Source organism: Myotis myotis, unplaced genomic scaffold (genome assembly GCF_014108235.1).
Source record: "Myotis myotis isolate mMyoMyo1 unplaced genomic scaffold, mMyoMyo1.p scaffold_m19_p_12, whole genome shotgun sequence".
In the NCBI taxonomy this organism is placed as follows: Eukaryota; Metazoa; Chordata; class Mammalia; order Chiroptera; family Vespertilionidae; genus Myotis; species Myotis myotis.
Genome location: NW_023416316.1, coordinates 1,256,487 through 1,275,789, shown reverse-complemented (window position 1 = coordinate 1,275,789; position 19,303 = coordinate 1,256,487). Strand labels below are relative to the sequence as shown.

The following is a 19,303-nucleotide window of genomic DNA, read 5'->3' as shown; positions in this document are numbered from 1 at the left end:
TGTTCGGTCAAGTTCCGAGTGGAGCCCCTTTTTATTGGAAATGATGTGAGGCTGCGGTCGCCCTTGTCTCCTTGCGGCTCACCCGCCAGCCCGGCCTCGTCCCTGCAGCGCCTGCCCCTGCCCCTGCTCCTCTGATGCCACTGGCATCGCAGTCCGCACGCTGGTCGGAAGCTGGCCCTGGCCTCTGCCGGCCTGTAGAGGCCTGTGCCGTCCTCACGGCTGAAATCATCGCTGCTTATAACTTAGCTCTCTCTCGCAGGACATGTTCCTCCTCCTTCCTCTTTTCCCCCCAAAATAATCTGTTCTTCCGGGTGCGCAGCAGCAGCTTTCCGTCAAGTTCCAAAACGGAAATTCTACTAGGCCTGCGTAGTAACGTTAGCTGTGTGGGTTAACTTCTGAAGCAGCGACATTTTTACAGATCGCCATCTTCCTGTGGGTGCACGTGGCTGTGTCCCTCAGCAATATCAACATTAAACAGCTTCTAAAGTCTTTCCCAGTCCCGGGAGCCATCTCTCTCTCTCTCTCTCTCTCTCACACACACACACACACTCACACACATAGACATACATACACACACGCACACACACATACACACTCACACACATAGACATACACACACACATGCACACACTCACACACATACACACACTCACACACATGCATGCACACGCGCACATGCACACACATATATGCACACACACTCACGCGCACACACACACCTTAGTGCTTCTAACTGCACAGCCAGATACATTTGCAAGAGCGAAATGAGGCCACACACAGCTTCAGGTCTTTGTTCTGCAGCGGGGGTCAGGCGGGGTTCCGACACTGGCTCTCAGAAGGGGACACCCCCTGCCACACACCCCTCCCTCTTGGTCATTATGAGAACTGGGCTGATTAAGGTCAGAGGGCGGACAGGTGGGTAAGGTCAGACTCAGGGTCGCTCATTACCCTCAGCACCTGACTCCCAGGACCCCGGGGGGATGGGGCAAGCAATCTTTTTCTTTTTCTTTTTTGAAGTATTTTTTATTGATTTCAGAGAGGAAGAGAGAGAGAAAGAGAGAGACATCAATGATGAGAGAACCATTGATTGACTGCCCCCTGCATACCCCACACCGGGGGGCGAGCCCACAACCCAGGCATGTGCCCTGACAGGGAGTCGAACCCTGACCTCCTCAACGCTCAACCACTGAGCCACGCCGGCTGGGCAGCAATGTCTTTCTCAAAACAACAAACAAGCAAGCCTGCCTTTCCCCAGTATTAAAATATTTAGGTTCCAACAACCTCAGGTGACAGTTTTAAAGAAAAGCTCAACAAATTTGCAGAGTAGGGCGGGCTGGGAAAACCAGGTATGCTCCCGCTAATTTCTTAAATTATGCAGGAAAGCGCACGGCCGTGGGACCCCTGGTTTCTAAACTAACGAAGCAGAAGTGCAAAAAGATATTTTTCACAGCCTTCTGCTCCCTCAAGTCCTTGTTAGAGGCAGCGGGCGCGGGGCAGGGCTCTCGGAAACGGAAGCATCCACAGCAGCGAGCCCGCCAAGACGCGAAGACCCTCTGAGAGCCCCTCGCAGCCCAGACGCCCAGCCCCGGTTTCCTGAGCTTCGGCTACATTCGGACCCCTTTCCCCTTTATCTGGAGGGAGGGCCCGGGGGGCGTGGAGTCCCTCTCAGACGCTGAGGGAGGCAGGCGCTCCGACCTCGCTCGGCTGGCTCCGCGGGGACGGCCTCTGCGTTTAATATTGCATTGCAGAGCGATCATTAGCATCTCGCCCCGTGAATCCGTGAATCCGCAGCTGATGTCAGCATGTGGTCCGCAGCTTTTAGAACTATTTGGGGGAGTCGCTCTCACCGACTTCCAATTACACGGGAAAGTGCAGCAAAGTGAGGAGCAGCTTCCTAATTAGCCGGCTCGGCTCCCGGCGCCTCACCCCGGGGGATCTGAGGCTCTGAGCCCGAGGAGGTGGGGCTCGGCGAATCCCGGCCAGCCGCGCTCCCAGAATCAGAGGTGCTAGAAACAGGCCCCCGAGGGACCCCCAGGGCAGCCTCACACCCCCTGGGGCAGCCCCCCTCGATGGGGAAGTCGCCACGCCACCCGTCGGCCCGCACGGGCCCAGGAACCCAGGCCCTGCGTCGGGCAGCGCGGGTCCCGGCCTCTCAGGTGGGAGCCCAGGCCGAGCCCTCGGAGAAGTCTTTCCCGGACGCCTGTGTCCACACAGGGTCCTGCCACCGTCCAGACTGTGGGCTGTTTTTCCTTTCCTTTTGCTTTTTTAAAATATATTTTTATTGATTTCAGAGAGGAAAGGAGGGAGAGAGAGAGCGAGAGATAGAAACATCAATGATGAGAGAGAATCATTGATCGGCTGCCTTCTGCACGCCCCCCACCCCCCCGAAAAAAAAACAAACCAGGGATCAAGCTGGCAACCCAGACCTGTGCTCTTGACTGGAATCGAACCCGGGACCCTTCAGTCTGCAGGCCAATGCTCTATCCACTGAACCGCACCAGCTAGGGCGGTGGGCTGTTCTTTCGAGAAGAAACAGCAATTTTGGCCGAGAGCAAGTTCATGGCTGCACAATCTGGCAAAGCAAGACGCCATAAGTCGGTAAGCAGCAGCCGACCCTGCCACAACAGGCCTGGTCAGGGTCGCCCCAAGGTCGCAGGGTCTGACCTCCGGGAGAGCTGGGTGCGGGCGCATCAGCCAGGCCCTAATGAGAACACAGCATCCAGCCGGCCGCTGGCTCCGCCGAGGCTGTCAGAGCAGGTTAATTGATATTCCGAGGCCCGCGCCCGCCACACCCCCGTGGCCTGGTTCTGTTTTATCACACATCAAAGGCCCGTCTGCTCGGGGCACCGCGCTGGCGCAGAGCTGGGGGTCCGCACCGCTGAGGGCGCGTATCACAGGAGGGACACGCGCCGAGCAGATGTCACGGGTGAGAAAAAAGGAACGCGGAGCAGCCAGCCGGCCGGGGAGCTGGCGAGGCCGGCAGAGCTCGGCCTGGTGCAGGCTGGCAGCGCGCAGCTCTGTGATCCTGGCCTCCCTCCCTCCTGACTACCATTAAAGCGCAATTAGCAATTTCCACGGTAAGACTCCTGCCCTCCGGGCCCTCCGCCTCTTTGATACATTGCTCGTGTCTCCTCCCCTCTCCTCCAAAGACCAGAGCGGGTGCTCCCCTGCGTTCCCGTAGGACGCCCCATCCAGCTCCGGGCTCCAGCTGCAGACTGGAGGGGGTCCCTGGGGCCGGAAGCTGACTCATCAATCAGACTCACTCGGCGAGTCAGACCCGGGGACGCGTCACGGAGGGCTCACACGCAGCCCTTTTTCCTCATGAAATATTACGTGGTCGCCCAACACACACAAGAGGAAAAAGGAGACATTTCATCAGCCAGAAAGGAAACGCATCTTAAACGAGCAAGTTTGGCCACTGATGAGTCCCAGAGGCAACGAGTGAGCCAACACGCCCACAGTCGTCCCGGTACCCACGGGGCACCGGGCCAGGACCCTGTGGCACCGAAATCCGCAGGTGCCCAAGTCCCTTAGATAAAATGGCGCAGCCCAGCCGGCGGGGCTCAGTGGTTGAGCATCGACCTGTGAACCCAGGAGGTCAAGGTTGGTTCGATTCCCAGTCAGGGCACGTGCCCGGGATGTGGGCTCAGTCCCCAGTGGGAGGCAGGAGGCAGCCGAACAATGCTTCTCTGTCATCACTGATGTTTCTCTCTCCCTCTCTCTCTCCCTTCCTCTCTGAAATTAGTAAAAATATGTTAAAAAAATAAAATACAGCCCTAACCGGTTTGGCTCAGTGGATAGAGTGTTGGCCTGTGGACTGAAGGGTCCCAGGTTCGATTCCGGTCAAGGGCATGTACCTTGGTTGCGGGCACATCCCCAGTGGGGGGCGTGCAGGAGGCAGCTGATCCATGTTTCTTTCTCATCGATGTTTCTAACTCTCTATCCCTCTCCCTTCCTCTCTGTAAAAAATCAATAAAAAAAAAAAATTAAAAAAAATAAATAAATTAAATAAAATACAAAAGACTTTTAAATGGCACAGAACCATGCACACAGTTGGCCCTCAGCAACCATGGATTCCAAATCACGACTGAAAACACTGTTTTCCACCCGCAGTTGATTGAATCCGAGGATGCGAAACCTGGGGATATGAAGGTCCCGCCGTATATTTACTGAAAAACAGTCCACGTATAACTGGACCCACAAGTTCAAGTTGATGTCGTTCAAGCGTCACCTGTATTTCGATGTCTAGCAACACTTTTACGTCAGAGCATAACCTCCCCTGCCGGGGTCCAACCCCAGCGGGTCCAGGGGTTCCCAAAGGCGTAGACGGAGTTGGCGAAGAAGGAAGGACACGGAGACAGTGTTCAGTTGATCAGCAGCCTAGCCAGGATCTCCAGCCAGGATCTCCAGCCAAGTTCTGGTCTGGATCTCCAGAGAGGTTCTGCTTCAGATCTCCAGCCAGGTTCTGTGTCCATGTTCTCTTGCTAGGTTCTCCAGCCAGGTTCTGTCCAGGTTCTCCAGCCAGGTTCAGTCACCAGGTTCTAGTCAGGTTCTCTTGCCCATTTCTGTAGTCAGGTTCAGTCCAGGATCTTTTGCCATGTTCTCTCCAGCGAAGTTCTTCTGTCTCTAGTTCTGTGTAGGTTCTGTCTTCTAAATTCTGTGTCCTAAGTTCTGTGTTCTAAGTTCTGTGTTCTAAGTTCTGTGTTCTAAGCTCTGTATTCTAAGTTCTGTCTTCTAAGTTCTGTGTCTTGCTGTCTTGTTACATCTGTATTTATACCAGTTGATTCAATCCTATCAATCTCTATTACAAAGGTTAGGGCGTTTCTTATCTCCATTCCAGGGAGTAAAGATTATGTAGCTTAAGCATGATTGTTCATAGTTAAAGTGATTAATTACCTGCCTGGCACTTAGTTAAGAGGTTTTATTCCCTCCCTAACTTCAGGGGAAAATCCCTACCTGGGGAAACACCCTTTCTCAGAGACCTTGGTTAAAACACATAGTGCCAAGAAGGTGAGCAAACATATTAAGAACAGTATGCCATATATGCCAGGTCCCTTGAAACAGCAAGCATGGACCGGCTCCCAGCACTCCCCAGCCAGCCAGCCCCGGGTGCCCCACAGGCTGCATCCCCGACCATGCACAGGCACACGGACCACCCCTCCCTCGTTGGCCCTGCCCACAGCATGTCCCACCCAGGCAGCCCTGGGCTCGCCGGGCCCTTCTCCTGCACAGCCCACGTGGCCTGTGCTCCCATGGGGCCGGGGGTGCAGACATCCTGCTCCTCGGCGACACATGTGTGACCAGTTTATGCAAACATGCAGATCCAGGCAAGTCTGTGCGCCCAGGACTGCAGGCTACAGCCGGGTCTCCAGGTGTTACATGTTGGCAGCGCACACACAGGTGTGAGTGTTCAAGAGGCTTTCTGTTCGTTTCCAAACAGAATCCGCGGATGCTGAGGGCCAACTGTGTGCATGGTTCTGTGCCATGTAAAAGCCTTCTGTATTTTGTTTTTTAACATATTTTTACTGATTTCAGAGAGGAAGGGAGAGGGAGAGGGAGATAGAAATATCAGTGATGAGAATCATTGCGCAGCTGCCTCCAGCACGCCCCCCACTGGGGACTGAGCCCACATCCCAGGCATGTGCCCTGACCGGGAATCGATCCAACCATGACCTCCTGGGTTCACAGGTCGGACAATAAAAGATGTGTGTGTGTGTGTGTGTGTGTGTGTGTGTGTGTGTTTCAGAAAGAGAAAGGAGAGGAATAGAAACGTCAATGAGAGAGAAACACTGAGCAGCTGCCTCCTGCACACCCCCTACTGAGGATGTGCCCTGACCGGGAATCAAACCGTGGCCTCCTGGTTCATAGGTCGACGCCCCACCACTGGGCCACGCCGGCCGGGCTAAAAAGTATCTTAACGTCAAATTCACAGCAGAGGTCTGTGGTGGCCCTGGGAGCCGCCTGCAGGGGAGGACGTGTGGGAGACTGCACGCCTGGGGAGCCAGCCCCCGCCCAGCTCGGAGTCGCCGAGGGCCCTGTGCTCTTGGTCCCCCTGCTGCTCAGGCACCAGGCTTGTCCTGATGGAGCGTTTTCCTCCCCTGGGCAGTGAGGGCCTTCACGCACATCCCGCGATTCTGCCGCCCACGGGGCACGGGGGGGGGGGGGGGGGGGGGGGGGGGAGGTGCTGCAGCTCGGCCAGCAGATGGGGCCACACGGGCCACTAAGGAGCCCTGCATCACCCCTACCGCCAACCACTGCACCCCGCAAGCCCCGGTCCCCGCCTCGCCGCGGTGCATGCCGGAAGGTGCCCCAGCCGGGGTCAGACGGCCCCCTGCTCTGCAGCCCTGGCGGCCTCTGCATTAGAGGAAGCGCCCCGTGGCGTTCCCACCGCCAACACTGGCGCGGGGGCGCGGGGGCAGGGGGGACACACCTGCGACCAGCGAGGAAGAGGGGACCCCAGGAGCCTGCCCTGCCGAGCGAGCCTGAAAGTTGGTCCCACAATCCTCGGGGCCCCCCCTTGGTCGGGGAGTAGCGGGGCGTCCACATTAAATGCGATAAAAAAGCTAACCTGAGACGGCAGAGTATGTCGACATCTGATGTACAATAAGGGACCCCCTGCTGCTAGCGGGGGGCGAAGTGTGGCCCCGCCTGACCGGGAGGGGGGCCAGCAGCGTGGTCCCAGGTCTGCACTGAATGGGCCGGTCCTCCGGCTCAGGGAGGGGAGATGGGAGCCAGGTGTTTTGAACTTGAGCTTCCGGAAGGTCCGCTTTCCTCCCAGGACCCGCAGGCCCTTCCGTGGGGCCAGCAGTGGGTGTCGGCGCCGCGGCTGCTGGTCTGTAATGGGGAGACGCTCCCACCCCTGCTCGCACCTCGGAAGCCCGGCCTCGTGTGGCCGCTTCGTTCCGTCCGTCCCTAACGTGGCCTGGCCCGGGCCTGGCGCACAGCAGTGCCCACGGTCTTAGCTGGGAGAACCCACAGGACAGCGGTGCGGGTTCCATCGGAAAGTGCCCGGGCAGCACGGGGTCTGCACGCGCTGTGTCAATAAATGCCGCGAACCGTCGCCCATGTCTCCGTCCTGATGGGCCCGGGTTGTGGGCTCAGTTCCAGTGGGGGGCGTGCAGGAGGCAGCCAATCGATGATTCTCTCTCATCATTGATGCTTCTCTCTCCCCCTTTCCCTTCCTCTCTGAAATCAATAAAAAATATATTTTTAAAAACACAAACTCTTCTGTGTGTGTGGAAGGGGCTTCAGGAGGACTTTTTCCCGGGAAGCAGGGCGCCGGGGCGGGAGCATGGGGCACTGGGTGCCTTTTGAGCTCTGAGCCATGTGAGCGTCCTGCAGCCAAGAAACAAATCCACTCATATTTTAGTGACACTCTGCGCACCCACCCCCCCCGTGGCAACACGAAGACAAGACTGGGAGACACAGGGAGGTGGGTGAGGCGCCCCAAAAGGAAAGGGACTCAGCCATTCAGACAACTGGGGCGCAGACACAAAGACAGACGCGGAAGCCCGTGGGGCAGGGCCCCCCACGCCCTGAACCCACTGCCCCCTGCTGCTTCCTCTGCCCTGGAGATAGAAAGGCCGAGGGGCCCACCCAGAGCCCACCTCCCTGTGACAGGGCCCATCAAAGTGCCAGCTCCTGGTCTCAATGCCGTGACTCACTTCAAAGCCATTCTTCAAAGAGATGGCATCTGCCACAGAGAGGGGGCCGCGCCGCCCGCTGCGGAGTCCTGACGGTGCGCGTGGGCCATCTCTCCCTGCGCACTGGCCCCGAGTCTCTGCTGAGCTCTCAGTCCCCAGGCCCCGCCCCGAGCAGCTAAACCACCACCATCCCCACACACATGAACACGCAGCCAGGACGCTGTTTGCTTTGGAGGGGGTCTGTCTGGTTGGAGCAGCCCCAGCACGCAGAGAGCAGCCTCGCCTCCACCCGGGTCCCGTCTCCCCAGGAGACAGGGACAGGGGGCCGGGCCCTGGAAGCTCAGGAGAAATGTCAAAGCCAATGAAAGGCCGCGGCTGGTGTGGCTCAGTGGATAGAGTGTCAGCCTGCAGACTGAAAGGTCCCAGGTTCGATTCTGGTCAAGGGCACATGCCCGGGGTGCAGGCTCGATCCCCTGTGCGGGGCGTGCAGGAGGCAGCCAATCAATGATCTTTTCTCATCATCGATGTTTCTAACTCTCCCTCTCCCTTCCTCTCTGAAATCAATAAAAAATAATAAGATTTAAAAAAATTATTTTACAGCCATGAAAGGAGCTATGTCTTTACTCTGCAGGTACCTACAGCTTGGGCGCCATCAGATCAGAACCCTGAGGTGAGGCCGCAGGGAGGGCAGTGCCCACCCGCGGGCGGGGACAGGCCGAGCGAGCGCCCGCAGGACAGGCGCCGAGCGGCTGAAGCGGGGCTCCGTGTGCGCCTCGTCCGGGGAGGACTGCGGGACCTTGAGCGAGGCCCCGCAATCCCAGATGCCCGTCCCTGAAACGGCTTCGACCGCCTCTCGCGCTCTGGGCTCCGTGCAGCCTGAACGAGGCTGTGGGTGCGGCACGCAGCCCTCAGGGCCCCCGACATCACGCTCACAGTGTCACGCCCAGTGTGACGTCACAGCCGCTTTGCGCAGAGCACCTGCCTGTGGACAAGGTGCCAGGCCGGTGTCCCAGGCGACCAGTGTCAGTTTGGTAGCACCGTTGCCAAAACAGGCATAACAGCGCTAACTAATGTCGCTGTAAGTATGAGTATGCATGGGACACCTCCAGCCCGCCGCGCTCCTTACGCGCACAGCAGCCATCGCTTAGAGTTCATGACGCTCTGGCGCTGGCGGTGGCGGTGGGCAAGGGCCTGGGAGCCTCACGCTCCCTCCGAAATCACAGCCACGCCTCAGTCTCCTCATCTGTGAAATGGGAAGCAACGTGCCGCCCGGCGAGGGCTCCTGGGAGGCCCCGAGGAGCCGGGTGTAGAGCCCGGTGGGGGGGAGCGCCCGTGGGTGCACCGACACTCCCTGTACCTGTTGTTCCACCTTTCGCCCTCCCACCCCCCACCCTCTCCACCCTCTTTTTGGTTCTGGTCACCAACTCCGGTGTGTGTGTGAGTGCGGGGGGGGGGGGGGCCCTGGGACACCCGCTGGTGTCTGTCGTACAATTCACTCCACTCTGGCTCCATCTACTCAGAGGTGGCACCCGATTCCTCAGGTTGAGGGCTCAGCCCCACCTCAGAGTTTGGGGTGCCCCCAGACCCCACTGCCCCTCCCGGTCCAGGGTGTCCGCTCCCTGTGCTCTGCTCTCAGATTGTGTCATTGGCGCTGGCTGGTTGCCTCATCTACCCCCACCCCCACGTCCACACTGTTCTTCCATTAAAGGCCCCCCGTGACCCCGTGGTGGGCTGAAGGGCACCCCAGATTCCACTTGTCATTTTCCCTCCATCCAAGGTGAAACCCACGTTCACGGCCTGACCCTCCCCGAGCTCCAGTTTGGCCATGGCCCCCGGTCATCTCCGCTCCGGGATGGGACACTCGCCCTCGCCCTCCCTCCACCTGGTGACCACCCCCCCCCTTCCCCCAGCGCCAGCCCCGTGGGGCTCTCACCCGGCTGATGCAGTCGTCCTCGAGCAGGCGCTCCTGGACCAGTCTGACGAGCAGCACGCTGGGCACCGACTGAGGAAGGAGCACAGGGGAGTGAGGGCGCGGCCCGCGGGCCAGGGCCCAGGCTCCCAGGGGCTGTGCTGGCCCGAGGGCCACGCCCACAGATCCCTCATCTTCAGCAAACTCAGGCTCTGAGCTCCCGGAGAAGCTGCTGGAAGGGGGGCTGTTTCCGCCATTGCCCGTATCCCCCAGCTCTCTCGGCACTTCCCAGGCTGGCGGGGGGACGGGGGGCAGGGAGCGCCGCCCCTCCTACCCTCTCCTGACCCTCCTGACCCCTCCGTCCCCAGGCAGGGCCAGCTGACATCCAAAGCCAGCTTCCAGGGACCCATCTCCCTCCCTGACAACACCCATTCGTTCAAACAGGTAGGGATGCATGGGACACAGGGACGCTGGGGGTGGGGGGAACTGTGCAATCAAAGAACAGGAGCTCAAAGGCGACAGGTGGGGGGCGCGGTGCCCCCCAGTCTGCGCAGCGGGGGACGGGCTGCTGACTCTGAGTGGCCCCTCCTGGGTGCCCCCCGCCGGGTGCTGTCCAGATGCCAGCTTTGATGTGTCACAGAGCTGAGCGGGGCTCCGGGCCTTCTCCACACCCCGCCAAGCTGCCTGCAGGAACCAGGCCCCCTTCCAGAGCCGCCAGGCTCTCCCGCCCCAGCCCCAGCGCCTGGCTCTTTTCAGAGAACCGGGGACACACCGATGGGGCCCAGCGAAGCTCCCACGGTCACAGCCCAGGGGCAGCCCCCGGCCCCTCCTCCTCTTCCTCCTCCTCCTCCTCCTCCTCCTCCTCCTCCTCCTCCTCCTCCGCTCACTCGGCCGCACCCAGCAGCTCCTCTCAAAGGGGCTGTGCCGGCTCCAAACAGCAGGCCACCGGCCCGCGGGCGCCACCTGCGACCAGGCCCCTAGCAGGGCTGCTTGCACCCCTTCCTTCAGCCCCTGAGACGCCTGTCCTCCCTGACCCGCCCCCACGTCCTTGCCTCTCATCTCCCCTGCACCCGGGCTGCCGGCCAGAGAACCCCAACAAGGCCCCCTGAAAGCAGGCCGTGTGGCCTGAAATGTGCTGACCGTCAGCCTAAGGAATCCTGGGAGGAATTTCCTAACCGCCCTCCTCTCTCCGCTGAACTTTACACCCAAAAGCATCTTCCCCTGGAAATAAGCCCCTTCCCCCCTCGCCCGCTCCCCGCCCCCCCCCCCCCCAAGCTTGTCTCCTGCAGAAAGTGAGATTCCACTTTCTTTCTAAAACCATCTTCCTACTCCCAACGTTGGTGGCCCTCAAGCTGTAACCCCACACTCTGGCTCCTGCAGGACCGTGGGGGCAGGGGAGGGCAGGGGGCAGGGGCAGAGGCAGGGGAAGGCACAGGGGCAGGGGAGGGCAGGGGGGCAGGGGCAGGGGAGGGCAGGGGGGCAGGGGGCAGGGGAGGGCATGGGAGCAGGGGCAAGGAGGGCAGGGGGGCAGGGACAGGGGAGGGCAGGGGGTTGGGGTAGGGGGCAGGGGAGGGCAGGGGGCAGGAGCAGGAAGAGGACAGGGAGGGGGCAGCACTTGCTCCCCCTGAGTGCCAGGCAGGCCGTGGGGCAGGAAGCCTGGGACTGAGCAGTCAGACGGCGCTCTGTGGGGGGCCGGCCCTACCCTCTTCCTCTCGTAGTGCCTCCGGGCCCCTTCGGCCAGCTCCGAGTGGTCCATGGCCAGCAGGCTGTCCAGGGTGAGAAGGTTGGTCTTCAGGTGCTTGGCGAGCCACATGGCCTGCAGGAAGCAGAAGCCGTAGCCATAATGGAGGGAACCCCAGGACACTCCCAGGCCCTTCCCTGTTCCGTGAGCACAGCCTGGCCACAGGGGGGCGGCTCCGGGAGACAACCTTAGCAGCACCCCCAGCCGCCCGCCTGCTCAGGAGCTAAACCCCTGACCCCTGCTGCTGGCTGCGAGTGGCGGAGCCCGTGGGCCATGAGCTGTGACCTCAAGACAGGGAACGGAGATGGGCCCTAAATGTGGGCGGGCACCCTCGATGCTGACTTCTTTTTCTGGTTGATTTCAGAGAAGGACAGAGAGATGGAAACCTCAGTGAGGAGAGAGAATCACTGGTCGGCTGCCTCCTGCTCGCCCCACACTGGGGACCGAGCCCGAAGCCCGAGCATGTGACCTTGACCGGAATCGAATGCAGGGGACCCTCCAGTCAGCAGGCCGACGCTCTACCCACTTCGCCACACCAGCCAGGGCGATGCTGGCTTTTTCTTAGGGACGGGGAGGCGGCCTCTTCTGTCCCATGTGTAGGCTCATTCACAGCTACTACAGACGCAGGGGAGAGTGAGTCCTCAGGGATAATAACGCATAGAAGGCTCTCAACGCCAAGCCGACCCCTGGCCACGTTGGCATCGGGAGGCATGAGCCTGACCCTCTCCGCTCCTCACGCTGGAAACGCGGTGACACGTCAGCAGACAGCCCTTGGAGGCCTCTGCCTGGATTTTACTGGATGTCGCCTTATCGTGAAGAGAGGTGCTATGTGTCCCCCCATGCGGGGGCAGGGGGCGGGCAGCTAAGTGCTGTGGCCTGCCCGCCTCAGGGAGGGGCGGGGCCTGGCGGAAGGTCTCTTGCTTGAGTCACAGATGCTGCGTCAACGCTCCCTGGGCTCAGAGCAGAGCCAGAGCAGGGACAGTGGCGGCCGTCTGGGGGACAAAGGCCCTCGGCCCAAGGAGCCCTCACGCCCGGCCGCCACCGGCTCCAACACGGCTCGGGGAGCCCAGCCAGTGCAGAGGCCACCCCCAGCCTCAGCATGGCCTCGGGGGCGCTCTCCAGGAGGCCTGGGCCTCCCCAGCAGACGCTGTCGGGTGAGAACAGAGTGCGGGGCCTGGTGCTGCGAGGCGACCTGGCCTGGGGCTCAGTTGGTTGAGCGTCGGAGTCTTATGGGCAGGCTTTGGGCTCGATCCCCAGTGTGGGGCGTGCAGGAGGCCGCGGATGGATGATGCTCATCACTGATGTTTCCATCTCTCTCCCTCTCCCTTCCTCTCTGAAATCAATAAAAATACATTTTAGAATAAAAAAGAATTGAAGCACAGTAACCTCCATCTTGGGTAAAAACTGCTGTTTAAAATGTTAACCCTGCTATTCTGGCTTCTGTAAGCGTTTGCTTGCTTAAATAATGGGGAAAATAAGACAACTCCCACTCCAGAGAGGCCAGAAACCATGCCCCAGACAGAGCTGTCAGTGCTGCGCCAGGCCGGGCCTGGAGATGTGGTCTCACGGCCCCTTCCCAGCGCGCAGGCCCTTCCTCAGAAGGCCCGGAAGTCTCGTTCCGAATTTGGAAAACAAAGAGCTGAAAAAAGTATGAATAGGAAAGACTTCCTCCACGGGGCCCAGAATTTGACAGAGACACTCTGCTCTGAGCCCGCCCGCGCGAGCGTAATAATAAAGACTCCACGTTAATTTGGCTTATCGATCAAGGCGTCTTCTGATTTACAGTAAGTCAGAAGCCGGAGGCGGGGAAGGACGGAAGGCGCTGAGCGCAGCCTCGTCCCGCTTTGGGGGTGTTACCGCGTCGCACACGCAGGGGACACACTCACGATGGTTGTCTTCCCCGAGGCGGGCGGGCCCAGGACCACAATCTTCGGCACTGCGGGGGGGAGGAAGGGGCGCGCGTCACCGTGTGCGCTCGGCAGAGCGCCTCCGCCCGCCGACCGGGTGCACAGCGTTTAGCCCTCCTCCCGGTTTCGTTTTCTGCAGGTGACACGTTTGTAACCGCGGTTCCCGCCAGAGAACATTCTCTGTGCGTAGAGGTAAGTGATTGCCCAGACGGCTCATTTTTCTGTCTCCGAGGGAACACGGATGGACGTGGTGAGTTTGCCAAACTAATAAATATCAGGAACAACTGAGATTCCAAACGTCGTAAAGCATTTAAACAGGGGCTTTGTCTCGGGGATAAAGTGCCTCAGAAGCTTTCCTCCTATATTCATGCCCGCTTACTTAGCGAACTGCGTTCCCTGCCAGTTTACAGAGGGGAGTATGGGGAGCCTGCAGGTAGGGACAGGGACGTCTTTGTTTTCAAATTCGGGCATTTCTATGCACATGGAACACAGCTGCGGGCTGCAGGGTCTCCCGGCTGTCAGGCCCTCCCCGCCCAGAATCCCCACCGTGGCTCCCAGGCCACCGCGTGGGTGCCGGAAGACCAGCATCTGAAGGTCCACAGGGTGGGAGGTGCACGTGCTGGGCTCCAAACTCAGGAACCGGAACATGGCGCCTGGACCCCGATCCTTCCCCTAACGGTGCGGAGCCAGGGGCACAGAGCAGAGGTGGGACGATGGGCAGAGGTGGTCCGTGCAGAGGACGGATGGGCGCCATCCCCAGCTGGGAGTGGACACCGAGAAGGACCTAGAGGGCCCACGATGGAAGGAGCAGCAGCCCACACCCAGCAGGCGGCCTGGGTTAGCAGCTTTGCCCAGCTTCACAGCACCTGCTCGTCTTCAGGGAAAATGCGGGGAGAAAGTCCAGGTCATTCAAGCTGAGTCCCCCAGTGCTCACGGAGCGCCTCCTCCGTGCTGGGCGCTGGGCACGGAGGGGTCCTCCTCTGCCCGCCTGGGACACGGGACCACTCTCTCCTCAGAACACGCGTGACGGGACACTGTGTTGGCTCTGCCGCTGTGGGATTTCCAACGGGTGGCTCCAGAGCACGGCTGTTTCTGCGTCGGGAAACACAAGTCTGGCTCACCGGCCCCACCCATGTGCGAGGGGCAGAACTTGCTTCTCAGATGTCCCCTCTCCTGTGGGGGGTGATGTGGGTCGGGGATGAGGGTCAGGAGGTGCGCCCGGAGCCCCTCCACGGCCTGGCCACCTGCGGGAGGCGCTGCGAGGCTCTGCCCACACAGCTGCACACTTCCCTCCGGGGCGGCTGGCTCCCAGCATTCTTCTGGCCAAAGGGCTGTGACCTTCAAGTCCTCCAGGGCCCAGAGGGCTGACCTCCACCGGAGGCTGGTGTGTCCTGCTCAGTGGGACGGCCTGGCCGCCCTGGGGTCCAGGGGCGGGCAGCCTCATTCCTACTTCCTCACCTGTCATCTCGCCAGGACTGTCGTCCTCCCCCAATCCAACGTCTGCACCACAGCTGAGCAGCCAGCGGTGTCGCTGTCCCCCCGACGGCAGGCTCCCCGAGGTCTCCCCCTGCACAGCCTGGACCTCCCCCTCGGCTGTCCTGAGGCGTCACTGTTGTCACCACCATGGCTGCCTCCTGCCAATGGTGCCCTCTGCCCTCAGCATTCCCGGGCGCGAGCGGCAGGAAGCCGATGCCCTGAGTCCAAGGGCCGAGAGGTTGGCAGAATCCTGCACAGGAGGAGCCAGGCAGGGCCACCGCCCCCGCCCCCCAGGAGCAATGCAGCGTGGGGGGACACAGCCCTGACTGGCTGGGCACCAGACACTGCAGCCGTGGCCGGAACGTGGGCTGTGGGGCTGCCCCGGATGTGCCCCCACTGTCACCCAGGAACCAGGCCCTGCAGGGCCACCAGGGAGAGCATCTCCCAGGCTGCACCCCATCTGGGCTCACCTGACCAGTGACTTCAGAGCACCGCCCCCCACCCCCTGCCCTGGAAATGAGGTGGCTGTGTGGACAGAGGGTCAGGTGAGCTGCTGAGGGAGAGTGGAGCTGGGGTGCCACGACAGGTGTGGGGGAGGATAGCCAAGGGGGGAGGGTGGCCAAGGGGGAGGGCCTTGTGCATTGGAGCCGTGGGACCATGGGAGAAGGCCTGCTTGCCAGAGCCAAAGGAGGTGCAGGCGGAGCGTGGTCTGGCCTGTGTACGCCCTCTCCTGGCTGCCGCTTAACCAGAGCTCTGGTCACAGGCCTCCCCCCAAGGTCCTCGGACCCTGGGCCAGACCCAGCAGGCTCAGGGCCTGCGGAACCCGCGGAGAAGAGGGACGCAGCCCGACAGGAGCATTTGGGGGACAGGGGGACTCCTAAGTCGCACGTCCATCTCGACAAAACTACAGGGCTCAGGGGCTGCTGGGGAAACCCCAACAGGTCCCGTAAGTGACACCCAGAGTCCTTTCTCATCCGTGGAAATGCCTAGAAGGGAACAGCCACGGCCTCCCTGCCCAGGTTCTCGCGCACATTTACCTGCTTAACTTCAGCTGCTTAAACCTAACGCCCTGCTGGTGAGTAATTATTTATCAACAGCATCACACAGGCTGCGGGCTGCCACAGGCAACCAACTGCTTCCAACCACTTAAAACGGAATCAAAGGCTCTCGTCCTCCGCGCCCATCGAGGCTTAACGAGGAGGCCTAACGAGGAGACCATTTAAATTCACCAGAAAGCCCTCGGGGGCGGGCTCCTCCGCGGCTTTCCCGGCAAACGCCAGCTAAACAACGCAGCGCACGCTCCACAGCGCAGCTCACACCATGGCCATCTCGGGCGTCCGTGTCGCCCAGGGCTACTCTAAACGCCCGCTTTGTCCCGGAGCTGCTGGTCCCGCGGTGTGGGGGCTGCCCGCCGCGTGCTCACTCACTGGGCGAGTCCAGAACCTTCCCCTCCGCACCAGCCACCCGGGAAGCAGAGGGTGAGCGCGCTTCCAGGGATCACAGGCGGCTGCGTGGCTGGGAGGAGGCCGGACAACCTGGCTCACTGGCCCAGGTGGACCTCCCGCTGTGTGAACGGAGATCATGGCCATGGCCGTCTCGGCGGGAAGGCAGGGAGGCACAGTGGGCAGCTGAAGGGGTGCTCCCGGCACCGAGCTCACAGTCAACGTCAGTGCTCAGTCCTGCCCAGCGGGAGGCTCAGAAAAGGCCGCTGGGCTCTCGGAACCGAAACCGCCGGCCCAGGTCTGCGAGGGTCCTCACTCGGAGCTCCGCAGCCACGCCTGGCACCTGCGGGCAGAGTTTGCGGAGGCGACCGGTGTGCCCGGCTCACGGGCCTGGCGTCTCCTTTCTCTTCCATTTTTTAAAAAATTTTTTTATTGATTTCAGAGAGGAAGGGAGAGGGAGAGATAGAAACATCAATGATGAGAATCATTGATCGGCTGCCTCCTGCACGCCCCACAATAGGGATTGAGCCCGCACCCCGGGCATGTGCCCTGACGGGCAATAGAACCCTTCAGACCGCAGGCCGACGCTCTATCCACTGAGCCAAACTGGCTAGGGCTCTCTTCCTTTTTTTTTAAAGCTACTCAGAGTCCTTTCTCATCTGAGCCTCTGAGCCCCTCCACAGGCAACTCGGGCCTCCCCCTGAGGCTGCCCAAGCGCTATGCCGCTGGGCCGGCTCCTGCAAAGCAGGCTGCTCCAGTGAAAGGGACACAGAGCCGCTTCCCCTGACAGCCACACGGGACAGACTGGTCCTCCCGCTCCTGGCAGATGGGCCCGCGGGCGGAGCCTCTCCTCCCCACGCCCCGGTCCCAAGCTCTGGCCGTGGGTCCAGCCGACCTGCACCCGGGCCACGGCGTGGGAGCTCTGGAACTCACTAAGGGGCGCCCATCAGGAGACCGTGAGGAAAACAGTGACCATGAGTGCTGCCTGTCTAGGTAGACCAGACGCCACACTTACACCTGACGAGCGATCACAGAGCTTACACCCCGCGGGGGCCATCGGCTGGCGCGCGGGAGAGCATGAATCACGGGTTCCGTGGGCCACGACAAGGTGTTTCCTTTAATGACCCCACGAGAGAATTGCTAGTTGTGCTCCCGAAGAAATGAGGGAATTCTTCAATTCACCACCAGCCCCAGTGGTCCAAGCCCCACCTCTCCTGTTCAGACCCTTCTTCAGACAACGGAGGACAGAGCGGCCCCCAGCTGCTGGGGGTGGGGAGGCGCAGGGAGGGGCCCCGCGTGCTCACCGCTGTCATTGTTTCGATGCAAGTGCTCGATCATGAACTGGAGGGGATCCGTGGGCTGGTGGATCAGAAGCTGCTCCAGCATGCTCTGTGGGTACAGGGCAGACACCCAGGTAGTTAACCCCTGCGGGGGCGCCCACAGCCCCCAGCTCAGGTGGCCCAGCACCCTGGTCACCGTGGATAAAGGCCAGGAGGCCTGGTCTCACCACTGCACCCACCAATACGCCTTCCCCCTGGGACCCAGCGCCAGGCACAGTCACAGCCAGTGCCCAAGCACACGTGTGCTGGGGGACACGGCCATCGCTGCTACCAAAAGCCCTCCAGGTGGGACGGAGTATTCACCTGCCAACTACCTCCACAGTCCTGGACAGCCTGGCCTCTCTCTCTCTCCCTCTCCCTCTCCCCCCTCCTCTATCAGTTAACACTTTCCAAAGGAAGCACAGGTTCGCTGGAGAGATGGAGACGGGTGCATAGCCTGAGCTCTGCTCTCCTGTGTGCAGGTTGAGGTTCAAATGACCACAGGCGTCGCCAAGGTGCCCCTGGGGGTGGGCAGACCCAACGGAGCAGACAAAGGCTCCGGAGCGGGCTCAGCAGCCCCTTGGCCCTCAGAGTCGGTGTGGCTGGACCTCCAGCAGGTGCAGAAGGGTCACCTGCAGCACACGCTGGGGACTAAGGTCATACAGGGAGGGGGCCCAGGCAAGGTGGGCGCCCAGGAGGAGCTTGGGCGCAGCCAGGAACTCCTGGTCCTGAGGAGGAAGGGCAGGTGGGAAGCACTGCTGTCCCAGGAGGTGGCCATCTCGGGGCGTGGGTGTGGGCATGGGCGTGGGCATGGGCATGCCACTGTGAGCTCGGGCGTCCCAGCTCAGAAACACCACTGCACGGGCGGGCCCTCTGGAGCTCACCCCTGCTAACCCCGCCTTTGACAGATGGCGGACTAGGACAGGGACTGCTCCAGGCCACCCAGCCGCCTGACGCAGAGCCAGGAGCCAACCCTGGTCAGGGTGGCTCGCCCCTTTTCTGCCCCCTGGGTCCGCGGGGTGGGGTGTCTTCAGACCGCGGTATCCCCCAGGGTCAGGGTGGCACAGGAGTCAGATTCCGCAAGTGGGGAAACCTCGTGAGAACAGACGTGGCCCCCCCAGGGTCACCTGCATCATCTCGAAGACGTGGTGCCTCTCCCCGTACTGGGGCATTTCCGGGGGGATGCGGTGCGGGCCGGTGGTCGCGTCCATGCTGCCACGTCGGCCGCTCCCTAAGAAGTACCGTTGCTAGGGGCGCCGCCTCATGACGTCACCCACGCGCGCTGCTCCCTAGTGACCGCCGTCGCTAGGGACGCCGGGACGTCATCGGCGCGCGCCGCGGGCTGGGCTCGCGCTCCAGGGCAGGTGCTTCCCCGCCGGGCCGCGTCCCCGCCTCTGCGCGTCGCAGCGGGCCCCTCGGGTCGCTTCCGCTGTGGCCTCCGAGGAGCGGAGGTGCGCCCGGTGCACCCCCTGTGCTGGCACCCGGACCGCACCCCGACGGCAGAAGCGGACCCTGCTTCTGGTTCCTGGTTGTGAGCTCCGTGCGCTCCGCCTGGTTTTGTGTCTGTGCACATTATGAACCAAAGCGGATCCTACGCTCCCGGGCCCGGGCGTTAGGCTCTCTGGCCTCAGTTTCCCCATCTTTAAAACGGAGAGCAGAGCTAGGGGAGGGGATTTGAAGAGGGAAGAGAATCCATGGGGCGACTGGAGGGCAAGGGCCCCGCTGGAAACCCTCCGCCCAACTCGCAGCTTCTGAGCCCTGGAGGCCCCGCCACCCCCTCCGGAGGCGGGGCGGGAGGCCACGTGACCCGATTGCTAGGCACCTGCGGTAACAATCTGGCCGTGGCCCCGCCCCTTCTCACTGCGC

At 61.3% G+C, this 19,303-nt stretch overlaps 1 protein-coding gene across 1 annotated transcript in view; it reads right to left on the bottom strand.

Moving 5' to 3' along the window:
• Window positions 1-18,703, bottom strand: part of AK8 (adenylate kinase 8) — a 63,171-nt gene extending 44,468 nt beyond the window's left edge. The window contains exons 1-5 of the mRNA XM_036329258.1: window positions 18,565-18,703; window positions 17,423-17,507; window positions 13,180-13,229; window positions 11,255-11,368; window positions 9,577-9,645 (exon numbers count right to left, since the gene is read on the bottom strand). Of these exons, the coding sequence (XP_036185151.1) occupies window positions 9,577-9,645; window positions 11,255-11,368; window positions 13,180-13,229; window positions 17,423-17,507; window positions 18,565-18,648 (402 nt within the window). The 5' untranslated portion in view covers window positions 18,649-18,703. The remainder of the gene's footprint in view (window positions 1-9,576; window positions 9,646-11,254; window positions 11,369-13,179; window positions 13,230-17,422; window positions 17,508-18,564) is intronic.
• Between the last annotated feature and the right edge of the window lie 600 nt (window positions 18,704-19,303).